We start from the raw sequence: 15807 nt of genomic DNA, 5'->3' as shown, positions 1-15807 counted from the left end.
TGTTTTTCTTTTTCCTTTGTTCAACGTCAACGAGACGTGTTTTGACCTTTAGAGTTATCCAACTCAGAACTTCAGGCATGACAATTGAATGCAATGCCCTGGGAAGATAATAGTTGGTTCGACAAGGAAATAATATACTAATGCTCTCACTATTTGTATAAAATTTTAATTTTGTTATCAATTTAAAACTTTTTGTTTCTCCAACATTTCTAGAATATTTTAGTTTTTCTTTTTGTTAAAATTGTCAACCATTAGACCATTTTTTTTCAATTAGACAAAAATAAAATTGAAATTGAAATCTTTTAGATAGATAGGACATTCAGTGCACCAAACTAATTTATGAGTCAGTTCAAATTCGACTCCTTAACTATGCGATAAATTGAGTTCTTTAAACTTGAATTTGAATAACCTTGACTATTTGATTTATAAACTAGTTCAATTATATTGAGGGGTCTATTACCAAGGCCAAAATTTTCATCACTACGTTCTTCATCGTCTGTTTTCATCTTCGTGTTGGGTTGTTTTTGTCTATTTACTTTCGTGGGGTGGCGTAGTATATTGAAAGGGCGTAAGGTTGTTGAATATGGGCTGGTTTGACGAGTTGGTGATGAATCCAGTATCTGAATTTTTACCTATTCTTGACTTGTTCCTCCACATCCTTTTGTTGTCCTTACATTTGAACTTTCAATATGCAAAATCAACCTCTATTGATGGTCAAGAATTAGGACATGTTGTTTGGGAAGTTTTAAAAGTAACTTTTTTGAACTTTTAACTTATGAAAAGTATTAGTATTAATGTTTGGTGTAATTTTCAAAACCAAATTATAGCTTTCTAAGAAGCTATTTAGGAATTTATAAAAAAGTTTAAAAAAATGACTTCTCTCATAATAAAAAGTTTTTTATCACATTGCTTTTAAAATAAGTACTTTTAGAACTAAAAATTCAAACACAAAAAAACTTATTTATAAGTTACTTTTAATATAATCATTTATTATTTAAGCTATTTTTTCAAAAGTAACTTAATTAAGTTGTTTATCCAAATTGGACCTTAATACTTTCTAATGGTCTGTGGAATCAAACTCTAATTAAAAGTATTTTTTCTGAGAGTACTAGTCAATGTGTGCTAGCAACAACAATTGAAGGTGGAGAAGATAAAATTTATTGGGCCCTTCAAAAAGTGGTTTGTATGAAGTGAATACGGGCTACTATGTGGCTTATGGGTTCCCGCATCTTCTCATTGAATTTTGCCCAGAAATTATGAGACAACAAAACTTGTGACAAAAACTGTAAAAGCTGGAAATTCCAGCGAAGATTAAGATTTTTCTCTGGAGGGACTTCCATGAAAAACTTCAAGTGTTGCAAAAGCTTTATCGTCGCATCCCATCGATTCAATCCACCTGCCGAAGATGCTTACAATTCCCAGAAACAACCAACCATTGCATCTTCCATCGTGAGAAATTAATAAAAATTTGGTCAAAAATGGGCTTACCGGCTGCTAAAAGGAACACCGAAGACTCTGATTTCTATGTTGAGTGGAATTGAGAATAGAGGTTTTGCGTACCCAACCCAATAGCTCTTCTCAAAGGATGATGATGGTAATTTTGAGCTGGTTCTCATGAAAGACTAGGAACAGGTTCATCTTTGATAATGTATCAACTAATGTGGAAGAGATAATGGTGTCGACTTTGAAGTTATAGAACGAGTTTCAACAAATCCCTAATTCCTAATTGATGAGTACTTTATTTTCTTTTATTTTTCTTATTAGATTATTATATGATGTTATATTTATAGTAAAATATTGGGAGTCTTTCTGTTTTTTTTTTGTTTATTCCATATATGAACACCTGAATGAAATTAACTGACTTTGGAAAAAAAATAGTAAGAAAACAAAATTTAAACAAATAAAATGATATCAACTATATTTAGGAGGAGTTTTAGTTTTTAATGAAATGTGCAAACTCATTAATTTCAACTATATTGCTTCTTTTTTTTCTCGTTTTTTCCCACCATAATAGTCATTGTTTATTACTCGTATAAGAAATGCCTAATATGGAGTTATGGACTATTACTGAGACTGAGAAAGAAAAGCTTATAAAATTAAATTTCTTATCTAAAAGATGGTATCGAAGAGAAGTGATGAAACAATGGTTTTTAGTTACGACGACAACTAAGTATCTGCTGATTGTTATTTCCAGGATGAGCTTGAACATTCTGATGGTGATTGGTAATGAAGACAGTGATTGGGATTTCGAGTATTCTAATTTCTAAGTTTTCAAACACTGAATGATTTGCATTGAAGTTTCTGAATGACATAGGCCGTTACATGCAACCAGCAAGAGATAGCTTCATCTCTGCTATTCAATTAAATTCATTCATAATATGATTATACGATTGAATTCATTCCTATTTAATTATCAACCTCTACAAAACTTCACTGAAGCCAATCAATTTGATCATAGAATAATGCCTGCCAAATTGCATGGATTTATGTGCACTACATCATTGACGCAACATCTGTTGAAGCTGCAGCACTTGATTTCTTTGTTCTGGAGGAAGTAGATTTATCTGCTCTGGTGTGAGACTCATGACCTGTTGAAGCAGCGCCTTCTCCATCTCCGGTGTCAACTACACACGCTAGAGAATATCAAAACACTAAAGAACCATCCATACAAAATAAATGTTAATTCACAAAAATTACCGCAGGAGGCCGAAGTGGCTGATTAGAAGCGCCCATCAGACCAGGCACTACAGATGGTGGTCCTGGAGGTACAGAAAGCGGTGTTGGGTTTTCTGAAGGACCAGGCATCCAAGAAGACCCTCTATCAACTTGCATTGCACTTCCAGCTTGACTGCCAAAATCAGGCCCTAAAGGCATATTCCCAACCTGATATGCAAACATAACTTAAAATACGAAAAATTCAACTATGTTTAATTTCAAATTCAATATACATGATCATAGCATCATGTGACTCAATACTGGGACACTAATGATATCGCTAGTGTAATAGATTCCGTATCCGTCGACTCACTTGCAAGTTGCAACTATATCCCTCCCCCCCTTGTTCTCAGTTACTCATCAAATGGTACTCAGTTAAATATAAGGCTCCTAAGTAGTTAAGTACTTTATTTCGGTATTTCTTCTGGTAAAATCTCAACAATCAACTTAGGTTTATGGATCATTATGTGCACAAACAAGTGTCACATACGTGGCAGAAAGAGAAAAATCATAAAATAAAAGAAAAATGAATTAAACAGGACTCCAACTAGAGTAAATCAAACCATTACTTCTGCTAAGAATTGCTTTGATGATATCTTAAATTGTCTAGTGAAGTAAACTAGAAAATATAACCATTTTACTCTACATGACGTACTCTGCAAGTAATTGGTATCAACTTTCATATTCAATAATTCATTTGAGTCCAAGGCATATTTTCCCTTTAAAAGAAAGGAGCAATGTTTTCTACTTTTTTTGTAAAAGCTACTGTATATATAACCCAAACTCATTTGCAACAGTTCTATTACTATGCATATAGGTTAATGCCTAATAACACCTTATACAAAGACTTAGACTTAACATGAGACATGTAGGATCTGATTAGCCAAATAAAATTGATTCTAGTCAGGCATGCCAATGAACCAAGTGTTAAATTCATAAGGATGACAAAAAAATCATATAAATAGAAAGCACAAAAAAATGAATACCAGATAGAAACAAAATGTCAAAAAACCAATCAAGCCCCAAATATTTTTACGCATGGTCATATGTCCTAATCAATTATAGTATGTGCATACCTGAAAATGTGATTGAGATGACTGTTGACTTGGAAGCAGGGGATTCTGCCCCTGTGGAAATGTAGGTCCACCACTTGCAGGCGGTTTTGTACCTGGCTGAAAATTTCATCAATAAAACAACATTATTACAATTCAACAAGACATTGGATCATAAATTGTAAATTGAAATATTCAACTCACAAGAAACAAGGATTGCGAAAGATTGTGAGGAGCACCACCGTGTTGAAAACCTATATTGGCACCCATTTGTGGAGGGTACTGGGAATGATAATTGGTTACCGAAGGTGGTCGGTGCTGTGGTGGCAACGGTGGTTGCAGAGGCATATGTGAAAATCCAGGTGTCTGCAAAGGTTGTGCAGATGAATGGGGCGAAGGGGTCAGTATGTTTGGAAGTTGTGATGATTGTGGAAGTGGCCCGGAAGACACTTGGGGAGCCAGATGTCCCTTGGGTTGCTGTGGCATTTGAGAAGAGTGTGCGGCCATCGGCTGAGATTGATGACTCATTGCAGGAACAGCAGTTGATGAGACCGGCGGCGGAGGTTGGTTCGGGTGTTTTCGTAGAGGAATCTGGGGTTGCGATACACCTGCTTGATCCTGAGAACCACCTTGCCCGGGCAATAAAGGGGCAGGCTGAATGTTTGGCTGCACCGACGGCTGAGTGTTCTGCGGTACAATTGGCTGAACTTTTGGAACCTAGAAGCAAACATTTTTCCACCCTCAATGAACGAATTTCTACCAAAAGACGATTGTGAAACTGAAACTGAAACTGAAACTGAAATCGAAAAAAAAACGTCGAAAGCATACCGTTTGAGGTGGTTGCACCATTCCTAGCATAATTTGTGCCTAGTTAAACAAAATAAAATGGTTAATTTTAAGTTAAACAACGAATTGAGCTTGAAAGAACCACAAAGTGAATTGAAGAACTAGCACGAGTACACTTCAAAGAAACCTAGGGTATAATGTGAAGAGTCGAAAGTGTTCAAGATATCGATAATCCATTCTTGCAACTAGTATAATTAAATATAGAGTTTCATGTTATAAACCTAAAAAGCGCTCAATTATGAAATTACAGCAATAAGGAAAAAGAGTTGCCATAATCAATAGAAACAGCAAAGCAATGAAATCAAAGGCATGTGAAGAACCTGGAAAAGAGCTTTGGTTAACATAGGGTTCTGGATGAGGATCTGCCTGGCTTGTTGCTGGTTCTGTTCGATGAGATTCTTCATCTGAGACATTATATCGTAAAGTTGGTTCTTCGACATTCCGGCCAGGTTGGCTGTTAAACCGTCGCCGCTGATCCGTTTTTCCGACATTCCTGAACGTGGCAGCACTGACCAGCCCACCACGAAGACGACAACAGACGATTAAGAGAGTGATGAGGGAGTACTCTTAGGATTAGGAGGGTATTTTTATTTGAAAAAGATTTTTGCGCGACCTCAGGATGTTAAGTGAAAAGTTCACTAAAAAATATATTTAGTTCGCGTTTTTGCCAAAAATTCTAATCTATATGTGTTTTAGTGTACGACATCCCTTTTAAAAATGATGAGTGTACTTTTTATGTTTGCAATAATAATCTTATTAGAGAAGATTCAAATGTTTGCAATGAGATCAATTAAAAAGAATAAGATGAAATTATCCCATCATGTTGGTAAGTTCCCATCAATACAGTAAAGCATATTATAAAAAATTAAAAAAAAAAATTCAAAAATAGACTTCGATCTGGTCTGGAGATGAACATCATCAGAGGTTAGAGATTCATGACCAGTCTACTAATATAGCTGTTGACTTAGAAAAGAGTATTTGCACTTGCAGGCTCTGAAAAATAAAAGGTAAAATTTACACTTAAATAGTTGTTAGATTGGTAAATTTGTAGCATAGTTGTTGTGTTATCACTAACTAATATTTTTCTTTATAGGTATGTCATGTATCTATATAAGTACAGCAATATTTAGGATTAATTGAAATAGTGAGAATTATTGTCATCATTGGCTGATTATGGAGGCCTATAAAACTAAGTATATACACTTTCTTAATCCAATACCAAGATAGGATCTTTGGGAGAAATCTCAATATAATAGGCCTCTTGCACCCAAAGTCAGAAGAAAGCCATGTCCATTAACCAAAAAAAGAAAGAAAGATGCCGATAAAGAGTCTTCTGGTAGTAAGAAAGCAAAAACTTTCACCAAATTAAAAAGGCAGCACAAAAAATTTACTTGAGTTGTTCCCATAAGAAGGTAGATGATATTGCCGGTGCTCTTGCTACTGCTGTAGCAGCTATTGTTGCATCCTCAAAAGTTGCCAATGCTGGAGTTACCCGGGTACAACCAATGCTATCACTGCTGACCATTAACTTGGTGAGGTTGAGGCTAATATTGTTGATGATCCTCTTGAAAATATTGATAAAGCACAACTTTCAGAGATTAAACTCAGCCAACCCACATATTCTCAACCAAAAATTCAGAAACAGATAATATTAAGCTTGTTATTTGGATTTTTAGTTTTTTACATGTCTTAATACGCATAATGTGGTATTTAACAATCTCACACATACAATTTATTTTTAGATGCTTCCATCAGACCCATCTTTACCTTCACCTTCACAGCAGGTGATAAGGCCTCCACCTCCTCAGCAACTGACAAGGCTTGAAAAGCTGCCACTTAAGAGAAAAATAACACTAAGAGCAGACTCAATACAAGGAGCAAGTTCTGGGACAGTTGCACGCTTGACAAAATTTATAAAATTCGTTTCCACCCCAGACTTCAAACCACCATGAAAGAAAAAGGTTATAACTTAAAGGTGTTGTTTGGAACATATTATTATGTTTCTAATATTTTGTACAAATCCTTTTCAAACTATGTTATTTTGAGATTATGTTATCAGGTGTTGTGTTTTAATTTGGAAAAACTTAATTATTATTGATGATACTCTAAACATCACTTTTGATGTATTATAGCAGTTAATGTTGTTGCTGCTTGAATACTATGATTAATTACTATGACTTTTAGTTAATATGTTTAAAGTTTGTTCCAGTTTAAAATGAGTTAACATATTTATAATTTGCATATTTTATTTTTTATTTTAGAAACACAGCTTCCACAATAGATATGGTTTATCATTTCATTGCAAATAAATATATCTCATACTTTAATTACCATTTTCTCCTCCATGACCATAACCTACACGTACAAGCCCAAACAAAATAACAATGATAGATAAAACAATATTTCACATTCTTAAAGTTCTAATTTCAGCTTCAGCTGCACTAATTCTCCATTCTAGATTGATCTTACAATAATGTTTGTTGATTTGAGTTTCATTTTATCTAATCATACTATCATCTTCAGTTACATTTGTCCATATAAATAAACCACACCATCTTTTTCCAATGGTCTAAAACACAAAAAAAAATCAGAAAAAAATAAAAGGAAGAACAATATAAAACTAAAAATGGGCATTCAACTAACTCACATTTTAATTAGGACATCCATAAAATAATTTTTCTGGATTCGCAGTTTGTACCAAACGCATCCCACAACCACACCATCACGGAACTTTTTCTCCTTGGCCATGATGTCCATTCCTCACCCAACTACCATGTGAACGACATCTACTAGAGCTTTAGGAAGCTTCATTGCTCCTTCTCAACATCCTCCCTAACTCACCACAAACAGATTCAATCTGAAAGATTTGGGTTACTTTCTAGGTTTTAAAGTTCAAATCTAATATTCTTGAGGGCTAAATTGATACCTATAAGGATAATGATTCTTAAGAAGTTAGATATGACTTAAATAAGTTTTAATTTTTTAAAAAATATGCATAATTTAGACTAAAACCAAAAAAATACATATTTTAGTCAATTATATATTTATATTATTGAAATAAACATAATTATATAGTATAAATTTATGAATATTAAATTAACATAAAAAGTAAGACAATTAAAAATTCAGGGATTAATTTGAGAGCTAAAACAAATTTACTCCAAAGAGAAATGGTAAAAATTCAACCAATTCTTTTAGAGGCTCACTTTTTGCCTTTTACTGTGTTGCCGGATAAGATAGGAATATAAGATAATAGGAGCAGAGAATAAATTAGTAGTTCCTTTGGATTTCGCACATTACCATAACTAACAAACGTGAATTTTTCTTCATTCATACACTAAAAATGAGTTCATGCATTGCAAACCATCGGCGAGGTGAAAACTAGAAGGTAACAGCAGAAGGGACATCATGTAACGGGTGACCCTTCCTATTTCTTTCCATGATTTTGCGTGCAAGCGATACTTGCTTGCCTACCACGAATATGAACGCCTTCCCCACACCCTTGGCGCCTCTCGCCGTTCTTCCGACACGCCTCACGATTCGCTTGGATCCCTCGGGAAGTCAAACAGAATCACGTGCTCCACTCCTCAAAAGTCTATTCCCCTTGATGCTCTGCACTCAACAAGTTACCATGCTTTCATCAGAATAAACAACTTTAAATGCAAGACTTAGTTTAAAACAGATGAATACCGGTCCGTGCAAACCATAAACTGGGACACTTGTTTTGACGGTGAACGTGCAAACTCCTTCATACTAGCAAGCCTTGATTCCTGTGTCATGGCAGCATGGAAAGGTAGAACTTGTATAACTGCTCCCTTTCTATCTATACGCTTTAATGCATTCTCAACTTTTCTGCATGTTTCACAAAAATCAGTGTATAATGTAAAACAAAAAATTAATAAAAAATAAAAATAAAAAATAATAGAAAAAAAACTCATATAAAAAAAAAAAGAATTTTATAAATAATACAATAACATAAGAATAAAGTTGGTAAAAAAATATATTGAATGTCAATGGATAAAAGCCGTTAATGAAATATAAAAGCTAAAAATTTTTATTTTTTGTAAGCATGATTTTGAATGCAAAATCACTTTTACGTTTATAAACAAAAATTAACCAAACCAAACATTGAAGCTTTCTTACTTTACCAAACACACCCTTAGTGGGTGAACTCTATAGCTATATCCGATGGATGTGCTATTTCCCTTTTATTATTACTTTACCCCTTCTTTATGATTTTGAAATGGAAAAGTTTACCCCTTCTTTATGATTTTGAAATGGAAAAGTTTAGGGACTAGTAATTTTATTAAATTTTGGCCAGCATGTAACCAGCAGAGAAAAGTGAATAATTAGATGAAATCTCACACCATCAAATCATCATTAATGGCTAGTTGAAATCTCACCCCTATCATTGCTCTTTTGAAATAACCAGTATCTTTTATACTTCTTTTATGGAAACACTTATTTTCATAATATTATAATATATATTTTTGAAAAAAAAACTAAAAATATTATAATTTTAAATTATGTGAATAAAATTAAAATAATTGAAAAAATAAAAATATACCGATTCCATCCAAATCATATCTAATGTCAGCAAATGTGCCAAACTCAGGCAAATTTTAAGCAAATAGACAAGTATGCCGATCTGATGAACGAACTTTGTAGACATTGCATAAATTTGCCTATCTGTTAAGCAAACTTCATAAAACCTCAAAATGAAAAAATAAATACTGAAAAATAGTGTCTTTTAATTTGTTTTGAGAATTAAAATTTTCTAATATTTTATACAAGCAAGAAACCCATTGAATTTAATATTTTACGAGTTCCTTGTGACACTTATTATATTTTCTTGGTCACATCACTCATCCTTTTTCCGGCAACTCAAACATAAAGGCCCTCCAAAGCCTCTTCACACATAATTTTGGCAACAATTACTCATTCCCACCGGTTATCCAAACAATACTCATTCCCACCGGTTATCCAAACAATAAAAAATTGAAAGTAACCCATTAGACACTTTTCGGCCCATCAACCAAAAAGCCTGTTAATCAACTTTTCTTAGCCGCAGTAATCCCAAACAAATGCTGAACCAACCAAACACCACATACTATTACTGCCTCGTTCGGGCTTCACGAAACCCTGCAAAAGCAGATACCAGAGGCGTCGAAGAGAACATCTAGGAGACTAGGACACGTAGGATCCATGCGTATGGATGTTTAACTTGCCATTATTATATACCATCTGTAACTCGTGAAAATTAAGGCTGCACTATTAAGTATACATCATGAATCAGAATATTTTAAACCAACGCCTATGTAGTCCATAAGTGAAACCAGCACTCTCCACTTGCTATTTCTTTCTGCTGTTTTATGGTGAAATATGGAGGGGAAAAAATTGTTTTTGGTAACATCTAGGATTACCGAAGAACTTAGCATAACCAAGACATGAGAGAAATTTCCAGTCCTCAATAAAACTCAAGCTGTTGCAGCCAAGGGCACAGATCTGTAACATGCTCTCTTTGCGGCACGAACAATATCTTCAACCTACAGATTCACAATACACGACACGTGTACCAAAACCTTCAGTAAATTAGAACTGATTTCAATCAGATGCAAACTTATACCAAGCCAATCATCTCAGCTATTATTTCATCTTGTTTAGGTAAAGTCATATATTACTGTATTGGATCAGGGTGGGAAATTCACAGAAAATAAGATTAAACTTTAGAAGAATCACCTGTGGGACAGCCATTCTCTCCAAATTGGCTGCATAAGGCATGGGAACATCGGCCCCAGCAATTCTCTCTACCGGTGCATCAAGATAACCAAAACTCTCCTCGATTACAGAGGTGCTGTTTAAGAGATGCAAGAGATTAGTATATTTCCAAGAATTAACAGTTGAAGACTAAAAGGTCAATGCAAAGAGCTAAACCAAATTTCGGCGCCAACACCATGCTGAGGAAATCCTTCTTCAACTGTCACCAATCTATTGGTTTTCCTGACTGAAGCATTAATTGTTGATCTATCAAGTGGCCGAATGGAACGCAAATTTATAACCTGTGTAGATAAATCCTTTGCTCATTATTTTTCTCATAACTAAAACACAGTTTTGCTAGTGAAAAGAGGGATGCTTACCTCAGCACTGATTCCTTCCTTTGCCAGTATCTCTGCAGCCTAGAGACCAAGAAAGAGTGTTATTTATACCCTAAATCTTCTTTGGGTATGAAAAAGGTTCTGAATCTTTAAACCATTTAAAAAAAAAGAAAGGGGGGGGGGGGGGGGGGGATTCTGATTGTTCTTAAAAGGTTTGTATAACACCATATGACGGATTAATACCTTACAAGCCTACCTGTTGGTGGTGTAAGGAAACCTATTATCTATTTATCATATCTACTACAAATAATAAGCAATAAATTGGATACAAAGCAAACAATACATGTCTAGAAACCAAAGGATTTTAGGGAGAACCAACCTTGAGAGCATAGCCAACCATCTTTGAAAAGGCTGTAATAGTAACATCTTTTCCTTCTCTCTCAATCTGTTAATGGTAAAATGCATTAAGCAAACAAGGATTCAGAGTTTATAGCATAACAAGTTGTGACTCAAACAAACATTAGAAAGGTATAATTCATATATTTTAGATAATAAATTACCTTTGCTTTTCCTATGGGAAGGCAAAAACTGGAATCAAGAACTTCGGCTGAAACAGGGAATGACTCACCATATCTGAAGGCCATAAACAAACGAATTAGATATTTTGGAACAATAAATGAAGCTGAAAATTTTCAAATATTCATTTTCAGTTTCCCTTTATATCCGTCACTTTGCTTGAATGCAGAATTACTAAACTTAAAGAGTAATCCAAAAAAATATTACTAAACAACCCTTAATTAATGAAAAGAGAAAATAGTAGAATAAATCTTAATATTTTTACATATTAAGGGTATAATTGGTAATTCCATAATAAATGTTGCATAGAAAAATGAGAATGACAGACATTGTGAAACAAAAGAAATAAGCTAAAGTGACAGATAAAGAAAAATAGGAGTACTAATCAAGCAGCACAACTTACAATAACTCATTTTCAAGAAAAACAACAGGGTCAGGGTCCCTTATAGCCGCTTTTAGCAAACCACGAGCATCTTCAGATGAATATGGTGACAATACCTTCAATCCAGGGCATGAGGCATACCAAGCTGCATAACACTGCACAAAAACTAAGTTGAAGGATATACAATAAGAAATAAAACCCATAATGCCTATGCTCAATAGGTTGTAACCAGAGAAAAATTCTTCAGAAATGCAAAACTAATTCAAGTTCGTGCTTAAAAGTAGAAATAGATCCATACTTGAGAGTGCTGAGCACCAACTCCAGCAGCAGCTCCATTGGGTCCTCTGAAGACAATAGGTACAGATATTTGCCCAGCAGACATGTAGTTTGATTTTGCAGCAGAATTAATAATGTGATCTATTGCCTGTGCATACGTTAAAATAGAACAAGTCAATAAGTGGAATCAATTATAAACCTAATGAAGAAGCAAGTAATGTGATCTTTCAATTACGAGCATTGATACAAATATTTTTCTCGGCATTGCTGTAATGAAGAGGAAAGAGATTTTACATTCTAACATAATATGTAACTATGACATTAAAAGAATTATGCCAAGCAATTAAGAGTTAATCAAAAATCCAACAATGAGGTCTAAAATTGGGGATTTGGATCCTCTAAAGTTTGAATTTCACTTTAGAGAGTAAAGTATGATCTTCTACCTTTGAATAGTTTCTCTTTCATATTTATTCTTGGTCCCACCTATGCAATCAATGGTGAGAGATCACACTTTACTCTCTAAAGTGAAATTCAAACTTTAGAGGATCCAAATCCTAAAATTGGTTAATGCATATGGCCATGGGAGTCAAGTGACATTCAAACTACAAGTCAAACACCACACACATCAAATATCTGCTTAGAATGTATGTCTACTATGATTTACACAGCTAACAATAAATTCAATCTATTGTTCCCATATAGAGGTCAACATTTTGCCTCCATTCACCAGTGTATTATTTATCTCTAATTCAGATTCAGGTGGGAAATCAATAATTTCCATATCATATCATGGGACCCTGGTATTCTACTTGTAAAACATAAAAGATCAAGAAGAATTTGGCCAACTTCAGAAGACATCACAGCAATTTAATTAATTGGTGCTTTAATTAAAAAGTAAAATACAATTTAATCAAGTTCAACTCTAACCTGCATGGAGAAGTTAAAGGTCATAAACTCGACAACCGGCCTTAGACCATAGTAAGCAGCACCAACTCCAATGCCAGTAAACCCAGCCTGCAATATATTTAGCAAACAAATTAGTGCCATCTCCTTACTAATAGAAAACAGAAACAGTGATAATGATGGATAGGATTTATCCCCTCATGTGATAGTTTAGTTTTTGCAATCTGCCTCTAGTCCTCTGGGTTTTAAACTGAAAATCTTCCTATATAAAAATATTTGTTCTTGTCAGTTGTGATACAAACTATTAAATTTTCTCTTTCAGTTGCAATGACTCTTCAATAGGATTAAACAGTGATAAGATATCAAAGAGCAAGGAACTGTGAGTGAAAAAAAATAACCTCGGTAATTGGAGTATCAAGAACCCTTTCAGGACCATACTTGTCCAGAAGCCCCTTAGTAATCTAACATGTAAGAAGAAAAACAGGTTAAACATTTCATAGCAAAACAAGTTCACAGATACACAGCTGGCAACAAACTAACCTTATATGCACCCTGGTATTCCCCAACCTGCACTTACATACACCCAAAACCATCATAAGAAACGAGAAAAAGTGAAGAGACCAACAAGAATTCATTCTTTGAAAAACAAAACAAAATAAAAATATGATAGTATGAATGGAGCCGAGTGTGTAAGTTACCTCTTCACCCATCAAGAAGACTTTAGGATCAGCAGACATTTCCTCATCAAGAGCAGAGTTCAGAGCCTCTCTAACTGTCATCTGTGATATTATTTACATTATATATTAGATTAGATCTATGAAGCGCAGATACTAACATGGACACTTGACGCAACAAGGATATGGACACTACACACACCAAACTTCTAAAATGATAGTACACGGTGGCTGACACAGACACGGGATATACCTATATGCATATAATTCAAAGTTTAGAGGATATTCAAGTATTTATACATGTCAAACTACCTACATTCACTACTACTAATATTCAATCAACCAATATTGGCAATTCCGAACCCTATTAACAGTTTAACACTACATTAATCAACTAGTTGAGTGCTGAATACTGACAAGTGTCCTACACACGCACAACTCGTTTCGTTGGTGTGTTCTTACTCAACAGGATTAGATAGATATTTTGTGTTTCAAAAGCAAAAAACAAGCATGGAGTTAAATTTGAAATGAAAGCATACCTCTTTAGCAGAAGAAGAGAAAGCTCTAAATGCAGAGAAGGCAGGTAGAATATTCTGCAAAAAAAAAAAAAAAAGAACCAAATATGAGATGCTTCCAAGCACAAATTGAATCAGTGAAACGAACGTAGGAGATGCCACATGGCACGTACCTTATGCCTTATAGCACGCAACATCTTGCTATGTTGAAACGAAGCAAGCCTATTCACAGAAACCTTAATCCATCAACAAACAGCATTCTTTACAAATCAATTAAGGAAGATGATCTAGATGAGAGGAATCATACATGAGAGGCGAGAAGTGAATGAATGAAACCCTAAAAGATGTGGAATAGTAATAAGAGAAGGAAGTGGAAGATGTACCCGCGTCGATCTCTCTGTGTCTGATTGAATCCGATTCCGATCTCCGCTCGCCAAATGGAATGAAGCCACACCAAATCCCACAAGCTCCTAAGTTTATTATATATTAATCAAAAATGTTTTCTACCCGCAGCTTCATTATCGCTGTATATAGTATTAGTAATTTAGTATATATATTAAAAACAATAATTTAATTTTGATATGTCGCATTGTCCCTAGTTTTTGTTTTTCCGGTGCATCTTCTGGCAATAATTTCAATACATCAAACTCTCAAAATAAATTATTTTTTTAAATAAATAAAATAAATATTTTATTTACCAAAATATATAATTTGTAGTATTTTTATTAAAATGTATTTTATCTCTTATCTCGTTTACACTACGAAATAAGAGTATATGTATCTCGTTTACACTATAAATGAAATAAGACACCGAATGAGATACGTGTATATTTTGTTTACAGTGTAAATGAGATAGGTGTATATTTATGACATTTACAGTGTAAACGAGATACGTTAGGGAAAATTTTCAGAACTTATAAAAGGATGTGCAACCCTTTATATTCTCCACACACATTTTACTTCTTCTCTGCCATTTTTTTTCTGAAAAGTAAGCCAAAATGTCTAGTAGTAGTAGTTATCTGGTTGTAAATGTGTATCTCAATTGACATATGAAAAATAGTAATAATGGAGTGATATTTGAGTGTGAGAATATCATTTTGTTGCGTATCCAGCGAGTAAATTCTTTGTGGAACTAAAGAGTTTGATATTAAATAGCATCGGTGGTAGTAGGAGAAAAGAGATCGGAAGGGTGTGGTATATGTCAAGGTTCTGAAAATCGGACCGGACTGGTCAGTTCAACTAGGTTAACCAGAAACCGGTTAGTTAACCGGACCGGTCCACCTGTAAAACCATCCTATAAAAAATTGGCAAAAAAAATCGGCCAAATCGGTGGTTAACTAACAAACCGGCCAAACCGACCGGGTTTCAACAAGTGCTGGTTTTACCCCCAAGCCACGAAACGACGTCGTTTTGGCTGGTGAAAAAAAAGGTAAAAGATTGAAGTAAAATAACGTTGGTCCACTTTCCTCTTCGAAGAACCCCTCCTGGTCACCTTCCAACCCTAACTTTCTCTTCAACCTTCAACCCCACAAACGCCACTGTCACCTCCAACAAACGCCGGAGCGAAGCGTCACTGTCGCAGGTCGAAGCGTCACCGTCGCGGATTGAAGCATCACGGTCACCGTCATCGAAGCGTTGTCGTCGTCACCGAACTGTCACCGTCACCAAAGCGTTGATCGTTGTCTGGCTCCGGCCTTCTGTGCTCTCCCGCGGTGAGTACTGAATTCTTCAATCTTTTTGTTTTTCAATTAATTTTATTTATTTGATGACAAA

The 15807-nt window shown here is 34.6% G+C and overlaps 2 protein-coding genes across 7 annotated transcripts; both read right to left on the bottom strand.

The window, feature by feature from the left end:
• Positions 1-2260: 2260 nt before the first annotated feature.
• Positions 2261-8225, bottom strand: LOC112797448 (cleavage stimulating factor 64). Of its 4 annotated transcripts, XM_072236036.1 has the most exons (10): positions 7914-8225; positions 7261-7470; positions 6343-6442; positions 6005-6177; positions 4934-5121; positions 4596-4634; positions 3972-4484; positions 3792-3887; positions 2698-2883; positions 2261-2624 (listed from the first exon to the last, which is right to left on the bottom strand). In XM_072236036.1, coding segments are annotated over exons 4-10 (1149 nt in total). In that variant the 5' UTR covers positions 6006-6177; positions 6343-6442; positions 7261-7470; positions 7914-8225; the 3' UTR covers positions 2261-2498. The 4 variants fall into 4 exon arrangements, with proteins under 4 accessions (XP_072092137.1, XP_072092136.1, XP_025696167.1 ...); XM_072236035.1 differs by lacking the exons at positions 6343-6442; positions 7914-8225; XM_025840382.3 differs by lacking the exons at positions 6005-6177; positions 6343-6442; positions 7261-7470; positions 7914-8225 and having other exon boundaries at positions 4934-5927.
• Positions 8226-9825: 1600 nt separating this feature from the next.
• Positions 9826-14678, bottom strand: LOC112797447 (pyruvate dehydrogenase E1 component subunit beta-1, mitochondrial). Of its 3 annotated transcripts, none has more exons than XM_025840379.3 (15): positions 14418-14678; positions 14208-14270; positions 14059-14112; positions 13544-13624; positions 13386-13412; positions 13244-13306; positions 12870-12956; positions 11965-12090; positions 11688-11821; positions 11269-11341; positions 11088-11153; positions 10751-10789; positions 10548-10672; positions 10353-10467; positions 9826-10159 (listed from the first exon to the last, which is right to left on the bottom strand). In XM_025840379.3, exons 2-15 carry the CDS (start codon positions 14229-14231, stop codon positions 10091-10093), a joined length of 1083 nt encoding a protein of 360 aa, XP_025696164.1. In that variant the 5' UTR covers positions 14232-14270; positions 14418-14678; the 3' UTR covers positions 9826-10090. The 3 variants fall into 3 exon arrangements, with proteins under 3 accessions (XP_025696164.1, XP_025696163.1, XP_025696165.1); XM_025840378.3 differs by having other exon boundaries at positions 14208-14256; XM_025840380.3 differs by lacking the exons at positions 13386-13412; positions 13544-13624; positions 14059-14112; positions 14208-14270; positions 14418-14678 and having other exon boundaries at positions 12870-13107.
• Between the last annotated feature and the right edge of the window lie 1129 nt (positions 14679-15807).

Source organism: Arachis hypogaea, chromosome 4 (assembly GCF_003086295.3).
Source record: "Arachis hypogaea cultivar Tifrunner chromosome 4, arahy.Tifrunner.gnm2.J5K5, whole genome shotgun sequence".
Taxonomy (NCBI): domain Eukaryota; kingdom Viridiplantae; phylum Streptophyta; class Magnoliopsida; order Fabales; family Fabaceae; genus Arachis; species Arachis hypogaea.
The sequence above is the reverse complement of the archived record's forward strand: the minus strand, read 5'-3'. Positions and strand labels throughout refer to the sequence as shown.

Coding starts and splice junctions, on each gene's coding strand:
- LOC112797448 (XM_072236036.1), bottom strand. Junction 4,635..4,933: donor TAACCAAAGCTCTTTTCCAG/GTTCTTCACATG, acceptor TTGTTTAACTAG/GCACAAATTATGCTAGGAAT. Junction 4,485..4,595: donor TGGTGCAACCACCTCAAACG/GTATGCTTTCGA, acceptor GTTTGCTTCTAG/GTTCCAAAAGTTCAGCCAAT.
- LOC112797447 (XM_025840379.3), bottom strand. CDS start 14,231: ATGTTGCGTGCTATAAGGCATAAG. Junction 13,307..13,385: donor AATACCAGGGTGCATATAAG/GTTAGTTTGTTG, acceptor CTTACATGTTAG/ATTACTAAGGGGCTTCTGGA. Junction 10,160..10,352: donor AGAGAATGGCTGTCCCACAG/GTGATTCTTCTA, acceptor GTGAATCTGTAG/GTTGAAGATATTGTTCGTGC.